The sequence below is a fragment of the Sitophilus oryzae genome, unplaced genomic scaffold (genome assembly GCF_002938485.1).
Source record: "Sitophilus oryzae breed Bouriz unplaced genomic scaffold, Soryzae_2.0 scaffold_111_pilon_pilon, whole genome shotgun sequence".
NCBI lineage: Eukaryota > Metazoa > Arthropoda > Insecta > Coleoptera > Curculionidae > Sitophilus > Sitophilus oryzae.
In genome coordinates this window covers 8,448,199-8,470,760 of record NW_022145749.1, presented here as the reverse complement: position 1 = coordinate 8,470,760, position 22,562 = coordinate 8,448,199, and the positions used below count along the sequence as shown (strand labels likewise).

General features: G+C 30.5%; 1 protein-coding gene across 4 annotated transcripts in view; it reads right to left on the bottom strand.

Moving 5' to 3' along the window:
- Window positions 1–2,434: 2,434 nt before the first annotated feature.
- The window catches only part of LOC115885346 (facilitated trehalose transporter Tret1-like), a 49,448-nt gene continuing 29,320 nt past the window's right edge, over window positions 2,435–22,562 (bottom strand). For all 4 annotated transcript variants that reach the window (XM_030904229.1, XM_030904248.1, XM_030904239.1 and 1 more), the window contains exons 4-7: window positions 16,847–16,964; window positions 16,582–16,793; window positions 5,714–5,878; window positions 2,435–3,461 (exon numbers count right to left, since the gene is read on the bottom strand). In XM_030904229.1, the coding sequence (XP_030760089.1) occupies window positions 2,734–3,461; window positions 5,714–5,878; window positions 16,582–16,793; window positions 16,847–16,964 (1,223 nt within the window). In that variant the 3' untranslated portion in view covers window positions 2,435–2,733. The remainder of the gene's footprint in view (window positions 3,462–5,713; window positions 5,879–16,581; window positions 16,794–16,846; window positions 16,965–22,562) is intronic.

Here is a 22,562-nt window from a genome sequence, read left to right as displayed (position 1 = left end):
TAATTTCTGAATATTTTTTAAAACGTAACTCGCTATGGAAAAAAATATTGTTTTATACACGAGGATAAAAAATTTCATTATCGTCTCCCGAAATTAATCTTTTCGGTCAAAAAACTTCCAGACTCCATTTTTCATTCAAATATTGACGTTATTTTAGAAATGATTTGGAAAAAATGAAAATAAAAATGAAACTTCTACACCCTGTATCTCGGAAACTAATAATTTTAGGACATACATTTATACGAACTTTTTTACTTATTTTTATCTGCAGAATTGTATAAAAAAATAACTATTAGTTTATGAATTATCGCTAGTCAAAGTTCTTTCATTTCGACGGTAACACACTTTTCAAAATATACGGTACTCCTTCCCAGAAGTCTCAACAATTTTTTCAGGAATGATAAAAATGGAAAATACCGTAATTTCATTGTTCATTAAATGAAAGATAAGAATTATTAAATCAAGTATCTATCCGCTACCGATACCCGGTATCGACACGAAGTTGTAAGAATCAGTTTTGATTAATTTGCTTTCAACTTTTTACTGATTCTCTCTTTTTTAATTTTGACTGCTTTGATTGCCTTGATGTTAAAATATATTTTTTTGATCAGCTACTGTATCGATCGACTGTGATCGTAATATTGAAAGGTATATTACCCGAAGAAAAGGAGGATGGCCTAAATCACCCAACAAAGAAATTATTTACCGTCAAAAACATAAAAGGTAACAAAACGCTAAGTCTCGCAACGCAGAGTTCACGCGATTCTTCTACAAAAAGTTGTGAGGTCTCATATGAAACAAAATCTAATTATAAACCAAACCATCTCTCTCAAACGAAAGTTTAAAAGTAAACTGCAACAATTAAAAAACAATAATGTTTTATTTATACAAATTAATATGGTCTTACAAGGTAATAAAATATATGTACAAAACTATTCTAGTACTAAAAAATACAAATGGCAAAGAGATGCTGAAATATATTATGATATACAGGGTGGTCCGAACTGTATTCCGGAAACTGCAGATAAAAATAGTAAAAAAGTTTGTATAAATGCATGTCCTAAAATGATTAGTTTTTGGAGATACAGGGTGTAGAAGTTTCAGTAACGTCAATATTTAGATAAAAATTGGTGTGTGGGAGTTTTTTGACATGATAAATTTGGGGGGATTTTGATGTCAATATGACTCCTATTTGTAGGGGGCGCCACCGACATGTGTTTTAACTGTCTTTAAGAGTAATAACTTTTCGTCTGTGCCTGTATAAAACTACTGGGTGTAAAAATATACCTTTCCGGGATTTTTTGCGTCAAAACTATCCCTTGGTAAAAATGGCTACGAGCAACCGTTCTCGAGATATTTAGAATGGAAATAGTCAATACATGTCATTTTTGGAAAAAATTTAATATGTTGGGTAGATAGTTATTTGACTGAAATGGTAAATTTGGGAACTTTTTATTTTTTTAAATTAATCATAAATTTTTCTTTGAAAAAAGGACGATAAAAAAATTTCTGTTGAACTTTTGACACAAAAGCATTTCAAATTTATGATTTCAGTTTAATAACTATTTAGTCAACATGTTTAAAATTGTATAATTTATGTCAACGACGACAGGTATTGATAATTTCGATTCCAAATATCTCGAGAACCATTATTCCTAGCGATTTTTACCAAGAGATCTTTTTTACGTAAAAAACGTCGTATTTTAATGAAACCGGACCGAGCGGCCGGGCTTTCGGTGTACGAACGGACATAAATTGTTCCAGGTTGGTGTTATACAGTGGGCGCTAAAATTCGGGATTTTATGGCGCCGAGGAAAGATCCCGAATGGTATAGAACATTATTTTTTTGGTGTATATTTTTTACCCAGTAATTTTATACAGATACGAACGAAAAGTTATTACTCTTCAAACCAGCTAAAAAATATGTAGGTGGCGCCCTCTACAAGTAAGAGTCATATTGACATCAAAATCAAATTTCTCATGTCAAAAAACTCCCAGACATTTTTTTCATTCAAATATTTTTTTCATTCAAATATTGACGTTATTTTAGAAATGATTTGGAAAAAATGAAAATAAAAATGAAACTTCTACACCCTGTATCTCCGAAACTAATAATTTTAGGACATACATTTATACGAACTTTTTTACTTATTTTTGTATATTTACCCTGTATATTTAAATAAAAATATTTCACCATTCCAACAAAAAGGAATTTTCCGAACTTAATTAACATTTTAATTTAAGTAACTTAAGAAAGATTGAAAGCAAAATTAAAATAATATTTTCCTCCTTTGAAAAGATGCATTACAAAAAGACAATAAATAAAATTTTTGATGTGGAAAAATGATTACATCGCCACCTCATAAAATCTCATTGTTCAATGCAAATGGTTCAAAATGCCTTAAAAATAGTGTAAGAAAATTATATTTGAATATTTTTTTGCTCTAGTCCTGGCTATCTAAAAATGTTGGGAATTTATCTTTTTAATTTCTATATGCTTTCTTTTGCATACAAGACTTTCTTCAATTCCTTTTATAGAAGTTTATTTTGGTACATTTTTTAAATTATTTTTATTTATAACCATCATGAAAAATGATGATTTTCCTTGCTCTGAATATTTTACTTTAAACATGAGCAATGTTGTACTGTCTGTTAGCAATTTTATTGCTAATTTTATATCATTTAACAGCACACAATTCATCCAGTCTGAAATAAATTAACCTAATCCTCCACTCAAAAATGAGTGACATTTTCTAAATTATTAGCCATATCATTAACAGTCTCTTTTTTCTTATCTTTCTTAGCATAACTCTTCAATTTGTCTTGTATTTCTGCTAAAGTCATCCCTCTAGTTTCAGGTACCATATAATACACGAATATCAAGCCTAATACCGTAACAACCGTGTACATCCAAAATGGCGCTGCCATACTTGCTGCTTCCGTCACTATCGGGAACATGAACAGTACCAAAAATGAAGCAGTAAAGGATACACATACTGTCAGACCAGATCCAATTCCTTTGACGTTAGAAGGAAATATCTCTCCGACAATTGACCAGGCCAGAGGTCCCAATCCCATACTGAAAAAGATCATGTAGGCAACCATGCATGTTAAAGGTAACCAGAAAACAGAATCAAGTGACACTTCCTTGGTTTGCAGGAAGAAATATGTTCCTAAAAGAGCACAAGCTATTCCACATCCTACAGCTGAGACCATGTAAAGGATTCTCCTTCCTATTTTTTCTACTACTAGGGCTGTTATAAAGTTGGAACTGATTTGTGATAGACCAAATATCACAGTTGAGAGGTCTGGTGATATGGTTGTGCCACTGGCTTGGAAGATTGGTTTCAAGTATGCCATCATTGGATGGATTCCTGACAATTCTTGTAACAGAACTAATCCTATGCATATAATTGTAGCCCTTTTTGCCGGCTGTGATCGTAAAAACTCCTTAAATCCACCTAAAAAAAATAATCAATTATTCACAATTTTTTTCTAGATCTACACGTCATGATCAATATAATTATAAATTTAAATAGATTAAATAAACAAAGGTAGTTTGAATTGCAAATTAAACAATCATAAATTGCATAATGTATCCTAGTTTAATAATTATTGCAGGATGAATATCAATGCAGGTGGAATTAGTGCTTTACTGTACTATGCAAATGATTTAAAAAGTAAATATAATAAGCAGGATTTTGAATTACATTTCAGTTAATTAATAAAGATCTTTATTATACCCTTCAACTAAAAATATAGTATTTTTGAAAAATGTCTTTTGTTATCATATCTACACATCATTCAAGAATTGTCGTACGATTAATTAATTTAGGTATACAGGGTGTCCCATTTTGTGCGTTTTTTGGGCTTCTCTTTTATGAGTAGAGATACAATGATGCGGTTTTCACATCACATTGCTACTTTTTTATGAGATTTGTCCTTAACCTCTTAGTTCTTGAAGTACAGGGCCCATTTAAAATTATTGTATTTTTCCACTCCCCTCGTATCTTGGTTATCATATAACTTATCAAAAACATGAAAATTGAGTTCCGTAGAGTTTTTTACGTAAAATCCAGTGGCGTAATTAAATCTTCGCTGGGAGCTGTCATTCTTTAGATATGACTCAAACTTAAATATTTTAAAATGTACCTAGTATATTACATTTTTATTTTTCGCTGAGAGCTGTCAGTTTCGAAATATGACTCAAACTTTTGTTTTTTTTTTAAATAAGACACACTCTATATTATTTTTTTATTTTATTTGCCTTGTTATGAGCTTTCGAAGAGTATAATATATACAGTGTGTCCCAGAAATAAGTGCAAGTATTTTAGCTGGTAGTATAATTCAATCCCAGAAACAGGCATATAATTTTTTTTTGGCGAAAAAAAAAATTGAAAATTAGGAATTATTTGAAAACTCTTTTGAAATTTTTTTTTAGTTTTTAGTTAAAAAACATAATTTCTTGATAATATTGCAACATAGGTATTAGATTAAATTTAAAAGAAAGATAATACAGAAAAGATCCAGTGGTTCACAAAATTTTAGAAAAAAATCATTTTTTTTTAATTTTCAAAGTGAAATAACTCGGTTATTTTGGACTTATTTGAAAAACGATAAAGAGAAAATATGTTTCTTTTATCGAGATCTACCACCCCTTAAAATACTTGGACTTATTTTTGGGACACACTGTATACTCTATTCTTATTTTTATAAATAAGTTAAAAAAAGTATTAAAATTTTTAACATAAATCAACCTAGTTTAAACGAGTATTATTATTTTATTTTATTTAATTTACCCAGATTTTGATTTCCATCGTGGTATTTTAATAAACTGCACTGAAAATGAAATTATGCAGTTCTTAGAAAACAAGCTGATAATCAAATCAAAGTTATTGATATTTTTAATGCACTTGTGCAAAAATTTTAAAAGTTTTTACACAGAAACTAACGTGGAATAGCCAGTAACCAAAATTTGGCGTAGAATTGAAATAAATAAATTTAATTAATAAACTATTTATTTGTGAATAATTAAAAAAAATAATTAATGAAATTAAATTATTCGATTGTTTTGATTACCTAATTTAAAACGACCACCTATGTTAAAAAGTTAAATAATGCATTTTTTACTTAAGCTTAGATTAAGACAAATAAATAAAAAAATATTTACAGGCTAGGTATCCCATTTAAAAAAAAATAAGTTTTAGTCATATTTCAAGGATGACATCTCCACAAGTTAACTGCTAGATTTTACGGGAAAAACTCCACGGTACTTAGTTTTCACCTTTTCGATAAGTTCTAACATAATCAATACATAAAGTGTTCAAAAAATGCAACATTTTCAAATTCGCCTAGTATTTCAGAAATCAAGAGGGCTACGACGAATATATGTGTAGTATATTTAGTCTCGTAAAAAATAGCACTTCTGTCTTTGCATCTATACACATAAACGAGAAACCCTGTAAAACACACGAAAATGGGACACTCTGTACGTAATGTTGTAAAATACGTGCTTCTTTGTAAGCTGATCTAAAAACAATTTATTTCCTAACATCATACATATTTTCACCGCCTATATACACTCTTGGTAAAGCACTAATACGTCTATAAACAAAATTAACTTTAAACTAAATAAACAACACTTTTCCAGAGCACGGGGTTATCCCGCCTGCATCTTTATACCTACAAACATCGTTATCCTTCTCGTCCTTACCTCCGTTTTGTCCGTCCTTCTCTACTGCAACCATAATTTCATTAATTTCATCTTGCACCTCCACGGCTTTCTTTTTCCTTAATTTAACCAAAGCCGCCTCGGCTTCCTGCGTTCTGCCTTTGGCCAGCAGAAATATCGGCGTTTCTGGCATAAATATTCCGAAAACTGGAACACAAAGTTAGATTTATATTGAGGTCATTCTTTATCTCGCCAAACATTCGTTTGTGTTTTATGGATTTTGAAAGGAGGGCGGAAATAAATTAAGAATTTTCATCTAAGTTTATTAAAATATCTGAATATAAATGAGGGGTTGAGTATCAAAACTCGTCTTATCTGTTTTTGACAATTTTGATATACCTAACAAGTTTTGGTACCAAAAGACGCGTGGATAAGATTAGTTTTAGAACAAATGCACGACTTTAGCATGTGAATTATACAGGATAGAATGAGTTATGCCACAAAAGTTATACTGAATATTGTGCAGTTGGCGGGTAATACTAGAGTGTACAGTATGTCCCCGGATTGTCTTTACAAGAGGAAACACTTTTTATTATTAACATTTTGAGAAAGATGCATTCTTCATTAAAATTTTTCCCTTGTTCTAAAATTAATAGGTTAATCCCGTTTATATTTTTCCAAATTTCGTTACCATTTTAGAGAAAAAAAAATATTTTTTTCTAAGTGTTTTTCTAAGAGCCGAAGCTAAAAATAAAAAAATACATTTTTTAATTGAAAATGTAATATACTGGGTGTCCCAGGCTGAGCGTGCATTAGAAATTTCTAGAGAACTATAATATCTAAATCGGAGATTTTTTGTACATCGTTGTTTCATAACGATATCTATCGATTAAAAATATTTTCAATATGGCGGCACTTCCGGAAATACCGGAAGTTGACAGCAACTTTCTTATTTTAAATGGGTGCCCCCATTTTTTATTACATAATTAAATTCCCTGTAAAATTTTATGAATTTTGATAATAAACACTCTATACCTAACATTAACAGTTTTTGGGAAAAAAATATTTAAAATTTTTGGACGAAAAAAACTGCCTGTCAAAAATATGTGTATAGCCTAAACGTCAAATTTAGTTATTACCATAGCCACTGTGCCATAATGAGAAAATATGTGGCTATCTATTTCAAAAATGAAATTGTCCGAATGTCACATAATAATGACAGCAGCTGTCATGGAATTGAGCGATTAAAAAATTATCATAAATCATTTTTTTCAAATGGAAACCCACTTTTTTATTTTACTAGTGAAAAAGCTTTTCAATTCGTTACTTTTTGACTATACATGTTCCTACATACCTAAAATAAATAGTTTTTGAGTTCTTTAAGATTTAGTTTTAAAGCGTATGTTTTTCTTGATTTTAACCAATAGCCTATAGCTTTAAACGTCAAGTGATGTTGTCTGGCTATGTCATATTGTGACACTGTGTTCAAAAACCGGTATGTTATCGATCATCATTTCCAAGCCAACTTTGCGCTGTTTTTTTTCGATCATACGGCATATTATTAATATCAACTATTAGATATCATTATAAAGAACGAAAATACGAGATATATTTTTATAAATACACTCTTAAGAAGACAGTATTCATTATATAGGAAATTCAAATAATTTGTTTTCTGACAGATGGAAATAAATTGTCTGACTGGTTGACACTTAATGTCAAAGGAAACTAGATAAAACCAAGAAAAATATACGTTTTCAAACTATATCTTAAATATCTTAAAAACGCTTCATTTTAGATATAGGAACATGCATACTTAAAAAGTAACCAATTGGAAATTGAAAAATCTTTTCACTAGTGAAATAAAAAAGTGGGTTTCCATTTGAAAAAAAATATTTATGAAAATTTTTTAATAGCTCAATTCTATGACAGCTACCGCCATTATTAAATGACATTTGAACAATTTAATTTTTGAAACAGATAGCCACATGTCTTCTCTTTATGTCACAGTGGCTTTGGTAATCACTAAATTTGACTTTTAGGCTATACAATTTTTTTTGACAGGTAGTTTTTTTTGGTCCAACAATTTTAAATATTTTTTTCCTCAAAAACGGTTAATGTTAGGTATACAGTGTTTAACATCAATATTCTTAGAATTTTACAGAGAATTTAAGTATATAATAAAAAATGGGGACATCCGTTCAAAATAAGAAAGTTCTTGTCAACTTCCGGTATTTCCGGAAGTGCCGCTATATTGAAAGTATTTTAATCGATAGATCTCGTTGTAAAACAATGATGTGCAAAAAATCTCCGATCTAGATGTTGTGGTTCTCTAGAAACTTCTAATGCACGCTCAGCCTGGGATACCCGGTATGTCATTCTATTAACTAACTAAAATTATAATGATATTTTGAAGAAATGCGCACATTTTTCTAAAATAGCAGGTAACCGGCAGCTAGTTTACAATCTAACTAGTTAGTGCGCAACTATTTACAACATTATTTCTGTTGTTAGTATAGTATTTGGGTAGTTATACCGGATGCGTCTCAAAAGTTCAGATGATAAAACGAGATTTGGTATGTTAGTATATGACATAAATTAGGATTGATTGACGTATTCAGTCGTTTTTGGTCACTTCCTGTTACACCGGAAATTACTACAACTTCTGATTTTTAAATGACACCTTCGGTATTTTTTTACTTTATTCGATAGAAAATGACACATCATATAGACATTTTCGCTTATGGTTTATTTGAAATTGTAACATGCGGTTTATAACGACAATTTGACTCAAAATACCAAGTGTGTGGTACCAAATTATTCGTAAGAAAATGCTTTTTCTATTTGTTTTCCATTTTTTTGTTGGTTCCATTTGAAAAAATTGAGATATGATTAAAAATACGATTTGGGCATCTTAAGACTGGCCAGGACAAGACACGAAAAACATTAGTCGATCAAATCAATTTTTCCAAGGCTCCTTGATTATAATTATATATTATACACTCTAGATTGAAATTTAAAATACAATTTTTTAAGAGAAAATGTCAAAAGTTGACATATGGTGAATGTTATTTTCTATCAAAAAAAGGAAAAAAAAAATACAGAGGGTTTGATTTAAAAATCAAAAGTTGTTATTCCTAGTTAAACAGGATAAGTGACCGAAAATAATTGAATACTTATGTCATATACTAACATAAAATCGTTTTTTTCTGAAAAAACAAAAATGGTTGTAAGGGGTTAGCCACTATTGAAAAACAATATCATACACATATTGTTTCATTCTTTTAGTTTTATTTGAATTAAATAACTTGAAAAACTATTTATTTAAAGATTTTCTGTGTAGAAGTTGCCTCTAGTAAAAATATATTAAAAAAGACCAAGACCAAGATCAAAGAGTGTCTTGGGCTGAGTCTTGTATTTGCTCATCACTAGTAATACTCAAAACTTACAGTATTTTTAACCAATTAAAACATTATTTAAACATGTGTTGATATTTCTAACTATTATTAATAAAACCTATCTATACAAAGCAATTATTTCAAACAAAATTAAACAAAATATGTTATTATGTCGTTATAATTAATTTCAGATTTAATTAACTAGTTAAATATTAATTTGTCACTGTTTATATTGTATCGGTTGAGCTTTAATTAAGTCATAAGATTTAAAGCAAATAATTAATGTAAATTTATTTTTTGTAGATCAATTGTGTTGTGGTTTGCGTGTTTATTATAATCGTTTTTTGTAGTAATTATAATTATTTTATCTAACCTAATATTTAAAAAGTCAGATCAGAATATTAATTTGAAAAAAAAATCTTGAAAAAATTATGTTTTTTTCGTCACTGAAAGAGAAATCTATAAAGTAAAAAAGTATTTTTTGTAAACATAACTTAATTAAATCCAAACAGAAACCAACTTGTCAGTAGATTATTATTACTTGGAATACAAATTTGCCTAACCGACAAAAAATACCTCCTGAAACTACAGGATGAGTTTTATGTAAGTGCAAGTTTTTAGGGCTGGTAGATCTCAATAAAAGAAACATATTTTATGTTTTTTTTTCAAAAAGTCCAAATTAACCGAGTTATTTTACATTTAAAATTAAAAAAAATGTTTAAATTTTGAAAACCCCTGTTTTTTTCTGGCATTTCTTCCTTGTAAATTTAATCTACAATTGTCTACAATTACTACAATTTAATCTACAGTGATTCAGCTTGACCGGCACAGCGTTGCCGACTTTTACATTATTTTTTCTTTTAATCAAAATATTTTAGAAATCCAAAATAAATTAATTATAATTATACATATAAACAGTTATCATTAACATCAACAAAACTCGCCTTCTTAACAGCAATTAAGGGACATAAAGGGCCATTACTACCACTTTCCCATTCAAAATATTCTAGTAAAGTTGCAATGATTTTTTTACGGCTATTAATCTATCTTTTACACTTTGCACTAAAAGAGACTCTAAAAAGAACAATGTTTGACAGCAAGGTCTGCTAGTAAAAATTTTTAAGCTTAAACTACCTATCATACAGTGGCGGACTAAGCCTGTCGGGAGCCCGGGGCGGCAAAGCTAAATGTGGCCCCCGGTCTGCACATTTTGTAAAGATTGAATGACGTATGAATAATGGTTGACAATTTTCAAGTATTTATATACTGTACTAATTCTAATAAAAATCGATATATATACAGGGTGTCACAGAAATAAGTGCAAGTATTTTAAGGGGTGGTAGATAAAAGAACCATATTTTTTCTTTATCGTTTTTCAAATAAATCCAAAATAACGGAGTTATTTTACTTTGAAAATATACAAATACAAAAATTTTGCTCTTGTAAATTTGTTCTTGTAAATTTAATCTAATACCTATGTTGTCATATTAACAAGAAATTATGTTTTTTAACTAAAAACTAAAAAAATTCCCGAAGTTTTCAATTGTTTTTTCGCTAAAAAAACCTCATAGGCGTGTTTCTGGGGTTGAACTATATTACCATAAAATACTTGTACTTATTTCTGGGACACCCTGTATATTACAGTCAGTATGTCCCCGGATTGTCTTTACAAGAGGAAATTTTTTTGAAACTTTTCTTTTTTAAAAAAATGCGTTCATAAGAATTTTTGCTTGTTGTAAAATGGCGTTAATAATTTTCTAAATATCCATACCGTTTTAGAAAAAATAACAAAAAACATAAAAATGTAGTTTTTTAATGTAATTTTTCCCCAAAAAAAATCCTAAAAAAACTAAAAGTCCTAAAAATTAAAACGCTATGGTAATATAATTTCGATTTAATATTTTGATGGATCGTTATAATTTATTTTGATTAACGTCATATTTTTTGATGTTAAAGTATCACATTTTCCGATAACTATTATCACCCTTTCCGTAGCATTGAACTAAATAAATTTTGTGCTTCTTTAACATTTTAAAACAGCAAAAAATATAACTTTAATTAAAATTCTGTCAATAATAATCTATCAAAAAATTATCACGAAGTTATATTACCATAGAAAGGCGTTTTATTTTTACTAGTTCAAAAATTCAACTACATTTTCATGTTTTTCTTATTTTTCTCTAAAACGGTATGGAAATTTTGAAAAGTATAAACAGGAATTACCATTTTAGAACAAGCAAACATTTTTATGAAGACAATCGGCGGACATACTGTAGATATAAATATGTTATTCATCGGCAGTGCCGTTTTTACGTAGGGACCCGACGCGCGACGGGCCCCGACCAAAGAATTAAGGGCCCCCTTGAAGGCCCCAGCTTCAAAAAGGTATCAAAAACGAGAACATCATTTTTTTAAAGCTTATAATAATACATTTAAATTGAAAAACGAATGCAATTTGACGTAATAAAACAAACCCCGAGCGAATGTTTACATAAATCAAAAAAATTACAAAAATTCCATTGACAATTGCTGGGGCCTAATAATTGATAATTAAGTAAATATCTGCTTCCATTTATACTGTGTTTAGTTTGCGTATACTTATGGTTTGCATACTCTAACTACAAATTGCTTTATAAGCAATTTGTAACTAACTGAACACATAATGGCCTGTTTGCCAGTTGAATAAAAAATTACTTATTAAGATTTGGAGGCCCCCTAGAAGAAGGGGCCCGCCCCTTCCGCCCCCCCCTTAGTCCGCCACTGCTATCACATCATAATTCATTTAAACCAAAAATTCGTAATACAAAACTAAAGTGTCAAAACGAATGACAATGTCAGGAAATAAATAAATAAATGTAACAACTTGACATTTTTTACATTAGGGCTACCACCTGAATCCCCAGCGGGAAGTTTAAATTCCAATTAGTCAGTCCGGCGCCGAATATGTCCATGGTTGGCAATAATGAATTTAAAAATCGCGCCATCGATTACGCAACTAAAAGTTTAATTAGTATCGAATATACCTATGTTGCTATACGCTTATTAGCAAGGCATTATATTTTTTCACTATTTTTTTTAAAAGTCCATTTTTTTAAAAAATACCAAATACAAAATCAATTTTTCGCGAAAAAAAATATAATAAGTAGACGTTTTTCCGAGATCGAAATATACCACCTTTAAAAATATTTGCACTTATCTAAGACTCACCGTATATACAGGGTGCTACAAATTTGAGGTACGAGCACTGGCATCTCGGTAACCGTAATAGATACGAACATGGTTAAATTGGGGTAGGGCAATGGCCCAGCTACGTCGAAACACCGGTTCCCATTAGAACACCGAAGTTAAGCGACGTAAGGTGATACTAGTGGATGGACGGATGACCGGTTCGAAACTCTGTATCGTGCTGTTGTCCAAAAAAGGCAAAAGTCTAAAATCTATTGACACACACTGCTCTTTCACGCCGGTTCGAGGTCGGATGAGATCGGATATCTCGTGAGTAAGAGTCGATTTAGACACTTGCCAAGTCGGTAGGCCATTGGCCATGATATGGCCGAGGACCGCGGTTCGGATTCCGCGTAAACAAAGTGGCCCTGGCAGCAAAAAGGAGACGTTAACTGAAATCTTTACTTTACTTTTTTTTAAATTGGGGCAAAGTTGCGCTTTAGAATGTTCACCAAGATACCATCAAACTTTTTTTAAAATTTCATGGATTTCTGAGTTTTTTAGAAAAAACGGATTTTTTTGAAAATTATTTTTATTTTTTCCTGGCGTTAGGAAATCAAAAAACTAATTGCACATTCTCATCACCACTTTATGAGGGCTATCTGATAATATTTTTAGATTTTCAAATTAGCTGATAATTTGTGAGATACAGTGGCCGACTTAATTTTTTTTAAATACGGACCTGCATTTTTAATTTCAGATTTTGAAAGAATTCGGTCTCCGAGTATATGCCGCACTTAATATTTTTTTTGTTTCGGACATTTGAACATAATTTATTTAAACTAATTTCAAGATCGCCTGTTTTTTTTTAAGATTTAGTCTATTTATCGTTACAATATTGATAAGCTTTCAAACTTAATAATGACGTGGGGTAAGACATTAAATACGGAAAATCAAATGCAATAACTAAAGGGGCATTACTTTGTAAAAGTGAAATCAATACATTTCAATATTTACAATAAAGAGTACAAAATGCACTCGGAACTATAATAAGAAGTTATGTTCAAAGAGCTATAAATAAGATTGAACAATAAATTTGTGTATTAGGGAGGGTGGTAACCCTTTCGAACATGTAGAGCATTAAAAACTAGTTTATAGAAGTTGATTTATTTATAATAACTACAATTAATATTATGAATATTATTAGATCGTACGTTAGATTCCAAATTCACAATAAAAAAAGTTAAAAATAACATCCTTAAATTGCTGACCTGGATATGATTTATTTGAATCTTTGAATTGGCACGATTTTCCTTATTCAATGTTAATTAGCGCTGATCAATATTGTTGCGATGAATATAATCAGATTAAATAATTTAAAAATCCAGAGTCGTACTTGAAATTACTTTAAATAATAAATAAATATGGGGAAATTAAAATAACTTTGGTTGCACATCATAATACGACCACCAGCAAACTCCATAATACGACGCATGGTGTCATTGATGACGTGCAACGAAAATTGTTTTAATTTCTCTTTAGTTTTGTTGTTATTAAGGTACCCAAAACAAAAAAAAGTATCAAGTGTGACATATTATACTAAGGAGACCGAGTTCTTTCAAAACCTGAAATAAAAAATGCAGGCCCGTATTTAAAAAAAATAAGTTGGCCTCTGTATCTTACAAATTATCAGCTAATTTGAAAATCTAAAAGTACTATCATATAGCCCTAATAAAGTAGCAATGAGAATTTGTAATTAATTTTTTGATTTTCTAAAATGTAATGACAGGAAAAAATAAAATTGATTTTCCAAAAAAACAAGCATGAACAAACAAAAAAAAACAAAGCGCAACTTTGCCCCAATTTAACTATCTTCGTATCTATTAGGGTTTCCGAGATACCAATGCTCCTACCTCGAATTTGTAGCACTCTGTATAAAGCTTCAAAAATCCAGTTATGTAAAAAAATCATAACATCGTTTATACTGAGGTTATTGATCGTTAGTTCCATTAACTCTATAAACGCCAGTCATCATCAAACATTAAGAATATTAGACAAAACCACAACTCACTCGATCACTTACGTTTACGATTTAATCGGTTTATCACGTTTAAAAATGGTAAACGGCCAGCGCAACTAAAAAGAGCAACTTTATTTTCTTCCGCTGTAATAAACCTAAACAGCAAGTTTCAAACTTCATTCTTGAAATGCTATTTACTTTGAAATGACTTTGTTATTCCAAGTTTTAGAGACGGAGAATGTAAATAAAACAGCCTCTTAAAGTTTAAAAGAAGCACTAGTATTAACTGTAATAATTAACTTGTCTTAATTACATTGTAATTAATTTATTTTATCTAGAATTACCCACTGAAGTTTGGTACACTATTATAATAAATAATATAAACCTGCAGATGAACATAAAGAAAATTTTCAGAATAATCATCTGCTAATGATGCTAAAGTGGTAAAAGAAACTCGAATTTAGTGGTAAAAGTAAGGTATTTTAGTATAATGTGGTGAATTATTATTAGTACTTGATTTTGTTTCTTGATCTAAGAGGGGTCCTACACGCAACGATTTGATCTGCATGCTAAATCGCATGCACAGTTCAGATCTATCAAATCGATAGCGATGTTTTCACACTGCACGTTCAGATTTTATAAAACATGATTTCGTCAGTTTATAGTCTATACAGTTACCACCAAATATGTTGTATCTGCAATATTGAACATGTTGAAAGATCGCAGGTATCATCTCTTCGATGAGGTCTTTATCGAAACCGTCAATACAAGTTGATATTTGGACTGAATCGAAGGATTCTATAGTGTGGGTCAAATTAGACGCTTTCAAACGGAAACACCCTTTTCTATAGGAGATAGACAAAAACTAATATCGGTGTCTGGAGCTCAATTTTTATCAAAAACATGATGGTGAAAACCGCACATCGACTTTTGTTACCGTTTCGGAGTTACGGGATGTTTTTCAAAAATGTGCATTTTTAACAAATTGTCGTAACTTTTTTATTCTGAAAAATTTTATGAAAACATTTCCAAATCAACTTTTTACGTAGAATTCAGTAGTTTAAGTATATATTTTTTTTTATTAATAATTTAAGAGTTATCAACAGAAAATTGATTTTTTTTTTGGGATACCTTGTATATTTTTAATTAGCTGAAAAGAACATAAAATTACCTTTCCAAAAATATAGCACACTTGATATTTTGTTATAGTCCCTTTCGAAATACAGAATTCGAAAGTACGCCACTTTTAACTAGTAGACTCATTATTGATGATCTGCCCCTAATGGAACTCGAAAACAGATTTTTACAGCAAGACGAGCCACCGTCTCAGAACGTTGAAGATATGAGCAAATTTTTGCAGCCAATTTCGAGAATAATTGGATAGTTAACCAAGATCCCAGCCGTTGGTCGTCGAGGCCGTCGGACTTAGTGTCTATGGATTTCTACCTTTGCGGAAGAATAAAGGTCCTTATTGTTAAATTGCTCGTATAATCTAGACAAGAATTAGAAGTACTTAGCGGTTATGCGAGGGTATCTTTCACCCCCACTGAGTTAATGAATTCCGCGAGAAATTATCAAAAACTACCCCGTCTGTCCATAACAGAAGACGGTCGATATGTCGAACGCCTGTAGCAAAATCTCATGTCTTGGTTTGCTTTTTTATATTGTTATTAAATATAGTTTAAATGTGTTGATGTTGTTTAGTATAGTTTAAATTGTTATAAAATTCGGCATCTCTCATTGCAAATATAATTTTTGTTTTAATTGCTGCTCACAGCTAGAATTTTTTTTGCAATACAGCCGTTCAAAGTCTACTTATTTAAAGTGGGCGAATTTTTAAACACTCTATATTTCGAAGAGGAATAAAACAAAATATGAAGTATACTATATTTTTGGAAAGGCAATTTTAAATTATTTTCAATGAATTAAAAATATACAGGATGTCCCATATAATAAATCAGGTTTTCTGTTGATAATTCAATGATTAATTTTAAAAAAACTTACTACTTTGGAAATGTTTTCATAAAAATACAAAATTTTCCATAGCAAAAAAGTTACGGCGATTTGTTAAAAATGCACATTTTTGAAAAATACCCCGTAACTCCGAAACGGTAACATCGATATGCGTTTTTCACCATCATGTTATTGATAAAAATTGAGCTCCAGACACCAATATTATTCTCCAAATTCATTGGTCTCCTACAGTAAAGGATATTTCCATTTAAAAGCGTCCAATTTGGCCCACCCTGTACAGTTCAAATCTCCCAGATATCGTTGCGTGTAGGGCTCTTTAAGTCTAAGATAAAAATATACAAATAGATACTTACATATTAAGAATAGAATCAAAGGCACGTTACAGCTCATCGCATAAAACGGTATTATAAGATGCGGCCCTATCGAAAATGGATAAAACAAGCCCAGCGTTATAAAAACGCCAAACAGGCATCCAAACTTGGCTCTGTTGTGATTCTGAGATATTTCCGCCACGTACATAGGGCATATAGCGAAATAACATCCTACTCCAATCCCTAGCAGAAACCTAAAAGAAATGATGTTATAGAGCAAATAATGCGACCGATAACTGAATCTTACCTTGCAAAGTACCAAACTTCGATTACTTTAGCAAAGGCTAAAATACAAAAACCGCATATTGAGGGTACAGCGAGGCACATCATTGTGATTTTCCTTCCGAATCTATCAGCCATGTAACCTTAAAAATATGTTTTTTGTTATAAATTATACAGGGTATACACAGTACTGTGTTAAACCTAAAAGAGATAATGTATGTCATATAGTGACATATGAACAAAATGTTATCAACAAATAGCAATCGTTCATGAAAAAAATATAGCAATGAGGAATTGGGATCAAATTTTGAAAGTAAAGGTTATACTTTATACTTAAAATTTTACAATATCTAAAAAATCCCATTGAAATTAATAGAATATCCTAGCAACAGCTTGCTGTAGTCAGTAATGAGGAAGCCTAATATTTAGCTTATAAAACAATAAACTTTTCAAAATACGAGTAGCGGAAAATAAACAAAATACGAGTAGCGGAAAAAGGGGCCAAAAAACCCTACATATATGCTTATTCTCTGCATTAAGTTCATCAGACCGAAGGGAACAGCCATTCGACGACCGGTTTCGGAGATTTTTCTCCATGGTCAGGCCGACTTTGCTGTCACCCTCGATCTGACCAACGTAAAGCAGAGAATAGCATAGTGAAAAATAAACTTTTCATTTCTAACCACAATTTCTCTTGAAGGCTTGCAAAGGCCAAAATGACATTACTCGCGAACTTTTTAGTATAATTAGTAAAAAAAGTTAAAAGTTTAGTAATTTTTTCTACTAATTAAAAATTACTACCACTAATTTGAATCTGAATGTTTACATTGAAATTAGACGAACAGACTTCTACGCTAATTTGACACCACTAATTTATTCCACTAAGTTCGAGGTACTGAATGAAGCTTAAAGTCGAAATTAGTGGTATACATTAGTGGTTTCAATTAGCGTAAAAGTTTGTTCCTTTAATTTCAATGTAAGCATTTAGAACATCAAAATTAGTGGTATTCATTTTCAATTAGTAGAAAAAGTTAACAAACTCTTAACTTTTCCACTAAATATAATTCAAAATTTGCGAGGAATGTCATTTTGGGCTTTGATTATCATCAATCAAGAGAAACTGAGGTTAGAAATCAAAAGTTGATTGTTTTTTAAGCTAAATATTAGACTTTCTCTATGGATACAACTGACTACCGCAAGCTGTTGCTAGGATATTTTATTAATTTTAGTTGTGTTTTTTTAGACATTGTGAATAATCATAAACTAAAAAGTATAAAGTGTAATTAAAACCACAAATTTGTTCCACTAATTGCGAGGTTCTAAATGAAGTATTTCTGATTCTGGTGAAATTGTGGTTAGAAATCAAAAGTTTATTGTTTTATAAGCTAATTATTAAACTTTCTCTATAGATACAACTGACTACCGCAAGCGTTTGCTAGAATATTCTACTAATTTCAATTGTATTTTTTAGACATTGTGAATAATATTAAATTTTTAAGTATATAACGTAATTGAAACCACTAATTTATTCCACTTATTACGATGTTCTGAATGAAGCTTAAAAGAAAAAATTTTTAAAAAAATATTCAGTTATAGACCTGAAATTAGTGCAGCACAAGAACTTGGGCAAATTTCTTATATGGCATTAGAGCTTAAATCATAATATTCATTTCTTAACAAAGCTGAATTTCTCTAGTAGCAGATAAAGCGTTTTTTTTTGTTGAAAACAACTTGGTTCAATTATTTGGATACAAATTATTAAACCACACTGCATTCAACAACAAAACGCTTTATCCTCTACTACAATAATTCAACTTAATTTTCAAACAATTACTGGATTTTTCTAAAAAAAGGCATTTTTTAATTTGTGCAATTCATGAATAAGTATACAAAAACTGACAAGAAAAATAATGTTTAATCTTGCTTTTTTCATTGTTCATATGATGTAAAGAAAGAATATGAAGAAGAAGCTGATGTAAGAAGAATTATTATTTCAATATCTGCAAATTTAAAACAGTTACATGCAAAATAATAAATTTAATATCTATATTTTGAAAGTAGTTTAACATCATTTATTATTCAATTGCATATTGCTTTTTTCTTTGTTATGAATATTTGTGGCTAAGTTCATTAAACAACATATATCTACGCTAATTGGTATATAATTAAATTAGGTTTTTGTATTCAAAAACAGGTAGGGTGTCCTGTTATACGTTTCTTGTCTGACTGAGATATAGAAAATTTAATCCACTTTTTTCTGTATTCATTCAAGTTCAAGAAATTCAACTTAAAAAATATTAGAGACTATAAAAAATTATTCTTTGCTAAAATAAAATATATTTCCCTATTAAATAGTATAGTAACAGGTGGACCAAAAAAATCATAGCATGGTACCTACGAGGAATCAAGAGACCTACAGGAAGACCAAACTTGAGATGGGCACATGATACTAGGAAATTAGCAGGGATAACTTAGGCCCCCATATCCAACAATAGACAACATTGGGTCCAACTACAAAGAGAGTATCTTAATATGTGAGGGAGGCTACAGCATAATTGGAAATAGTTGAATAAGCTGAAAATGATGATGATATTGGTGAGATCTGCGGTTCAGGCTGTTGGTAGGGTTGTGTCGGACATAGTCAAGGGCTTTGAAAAGGGAGAGCTGGTAAATCTAATGCTATCTCGACGGGCGTAGACAGTGCGTGGACTTTGGCAATGCGGTTTCTGAAGTAGGTTTGATGGAGAGTGGTGTGCCAGAGGGATCTGTACTGGGACCACTGCTCTTTATTATTTATATTAATGACCTTTTTAATTACCTTCTACCAAATAAGTGTCGAGCGTTTGCGGATGACAGTTCAATGTCTTGTAGAAATAAAAATATGGATCTGCTAGTGACTGAAAGCGAAAGGTTGATGAAACGTGCGGAGACTTGGTTCACACAAATTGCCTGAAACTGAATCGCGATAAAACGCAAAACATATTTTTTTCCTCCAGATGGTCTAAGGATTTAGAAATGAATAGTGCTAAACTATTGGGTATTACACTGGATAGTACACTCAGTTGGGTACCACATATTGAAAATCTTAAACGCAGACTTTCGTCGGTGGTATACTTGATGCGTAAACTTAAAGCGTTAATCTGCCAGGAGTCTTTGTTGAATTCGTACTATGCCACAGACTATGCCTTGTTTCATTCCCATATGTCCTATGGAGTGGCTTTGTGGGGGAACTCGACAAATTCTATTGAAATATTTCGGTTGCAAAAAAGGGTAATTATTAGAATATTATGTGGTGTTGGCTATCGAGATACATGTAAGCCCCACTTTATTAGACTGAATATACTTACACTGCCTGCTCTGTATATATTAAATCAACTTTTGGAAGTACATAAAACTAAATCTTATCTGACAGTTAACTCTGACTGTCATAATTATGGAACAAGATCTGCCAATCTAATACGAACCAATTTCTATAGACTGGATAAATCAGCTAGAAACTCTCTACGCATTGATTTATACAACCGTCTTCCAATGGAATTAAAAACTCTATGTTTTAATAAATTTAAATATAAGCTTAAGATATTTTTAGGGAAATCTGGAATTTATAGCGTGGATGAGTTTATAGAGCAGGTAGATGGGAACTTAGATTTAATTTTATTTATTTGTACAAAAATTCTTAAATTGTTGTTTGTCTTGTATGTATTTAATGTTACACACTTTGCCTCCGTGTATTGTTTTTTTTCTAACTTTTAGTATTTTTATGAATTCTTATCTGTTTGTTATTTACTCTGACCTGCTACAATTATACTTTGTATAAATACGTAGTCAATAAAGATTTATTTATTTATTTATTTATTTATTAAGAGTAAAAATGATACATTTTCTGTTGAAGCTGTACGTTTGACGACAATACAGGCGAAGCACAAAAAAATATTTTTACTCCGAATAATACAATATGCTATTTTTAATATGCTAAAGTAAATTTTCAAGAAGATAAAGAAAATCCAAAATAAAAACTAATTGTTAAAATCCTCTAACACAGTTTTTATATACGCATACAAAAAAGGCAATTGTTGTATTTTCGCAAAATTCAAGATTAAAACAAGCAAAATAATATATACTATTTCCAGATAAGTCAATTTGTATTAACTGACACGCTAATTACACCTTTTACAGTTTTTAATGGCACCCCAGGTTGATTTACTGCAAGAATTTACATAACATTTAAAAATTCAAAACCTATAAGCCATTCGTGCTGTGATTATTAATAGATTGCCTATTGCATAAACTATTCATTGATCTGCCCACTTTCAGAATTTAAATGTTTACGTACATTTTAGTAACATTAACGTAATTCAATTATACAAGAATAATATATGTTGTTTTCTTGACATTCGATTGCCGTGTTTTGTTATCTATATCTGTAAGTCGGAAATACATATCTGCTCCCAATACATATCTGTTTCTATTATCTTCGCGGACAGTGACCGCTCCTACCAGTTAACCTTAATGGTATTTCACATAATAAAATGCACACCATTGTTTTAACGGGTTAACTTTTAAGCTATTAAAGGCTTTTTTAATTAGTTTCCTTGTTTATAGAGTTAAAAAGCATGTGTGGTCTCGTTCAATACAGTATGGTTCACTATCAATGTTATTCATGGAGAACCACACATTGCTATTTATCCTATATGTACTATGTACCGAGGTGCATAAATGCGATCTTCGCATTAATGTGCTACTTTTTATGAAGCTAAAAAACATGGCACACACAGATTTGTCCTAGACCTTTTAGTTCTTGAAATGAGGGCGAATTTTAAATAGTTGAATTTTTTTATTTTTTTTTTTAAAACGGTTTGCTTTGAAATCACACCCTCAATGACAGTATGAACAAACGTATACAGGCAGTTATAGCAGCCAGGGGAGGCGATACAAAGTATTAGGGTATTTTTTCAATTTTTTTTTCTGTTTGTGTACTTCATTATTACAGATGTTTTCCTTAATATCGTTAGTTCTGTTATCGTTATTAATGTTTATTAAAACCAGAACTGTATCGTTAATCTTTGACGTTTTTTTTTTAATTTAGTATAGAGTATCTGATGCAGCGTAATATGACGTTACGACAATAGTCACCAAAACCATCTCGTCTTCGTAAAAAATTACATCAAACGTAATGTTAACTGAAAAAATTGCAAACTGATCGTGATCAGTTCATTTCGCTCTTAAAAATTAACCAAAGCATGCACAGACGTGATCCAAAAAGCAAAATGCTCAGGAGACATGGTTCTTACTGCAAAATTATATTTTAGGAAAATGTACACGCGAAATTATTGCACAGGGTGTTTTAAAATTAGAATAAAAAAAACAACCCCTCGATTAACCCTGTATAAAATGCCAATTACTAAAGTTTACAAAAAACTGAGTTTATGAAATTATGAATTAAAGTTGATATAATTATATACAGTTTGCTAAAAAATTCATGCAAATAGGGCTAAAAATATCAAAAATATAACACTTTAAATTTGACCAAAAATTTTTCTGTTGCGTTTTTTTTTGCATCTGAGTGTACACATTTCTGTATCATTTTAAACCAAAGATTTCTCTTAAATAATGTCTGCTCTTTATTTCAAGATCAAGGCGAAGGTCGAATCGATGAGGCAATAGCTTTCAAGTATTATTTGACGCTGACATTAATATTGCATAAGTAAATCGATTTTAAAGTAGATTGATGCAAATTGATC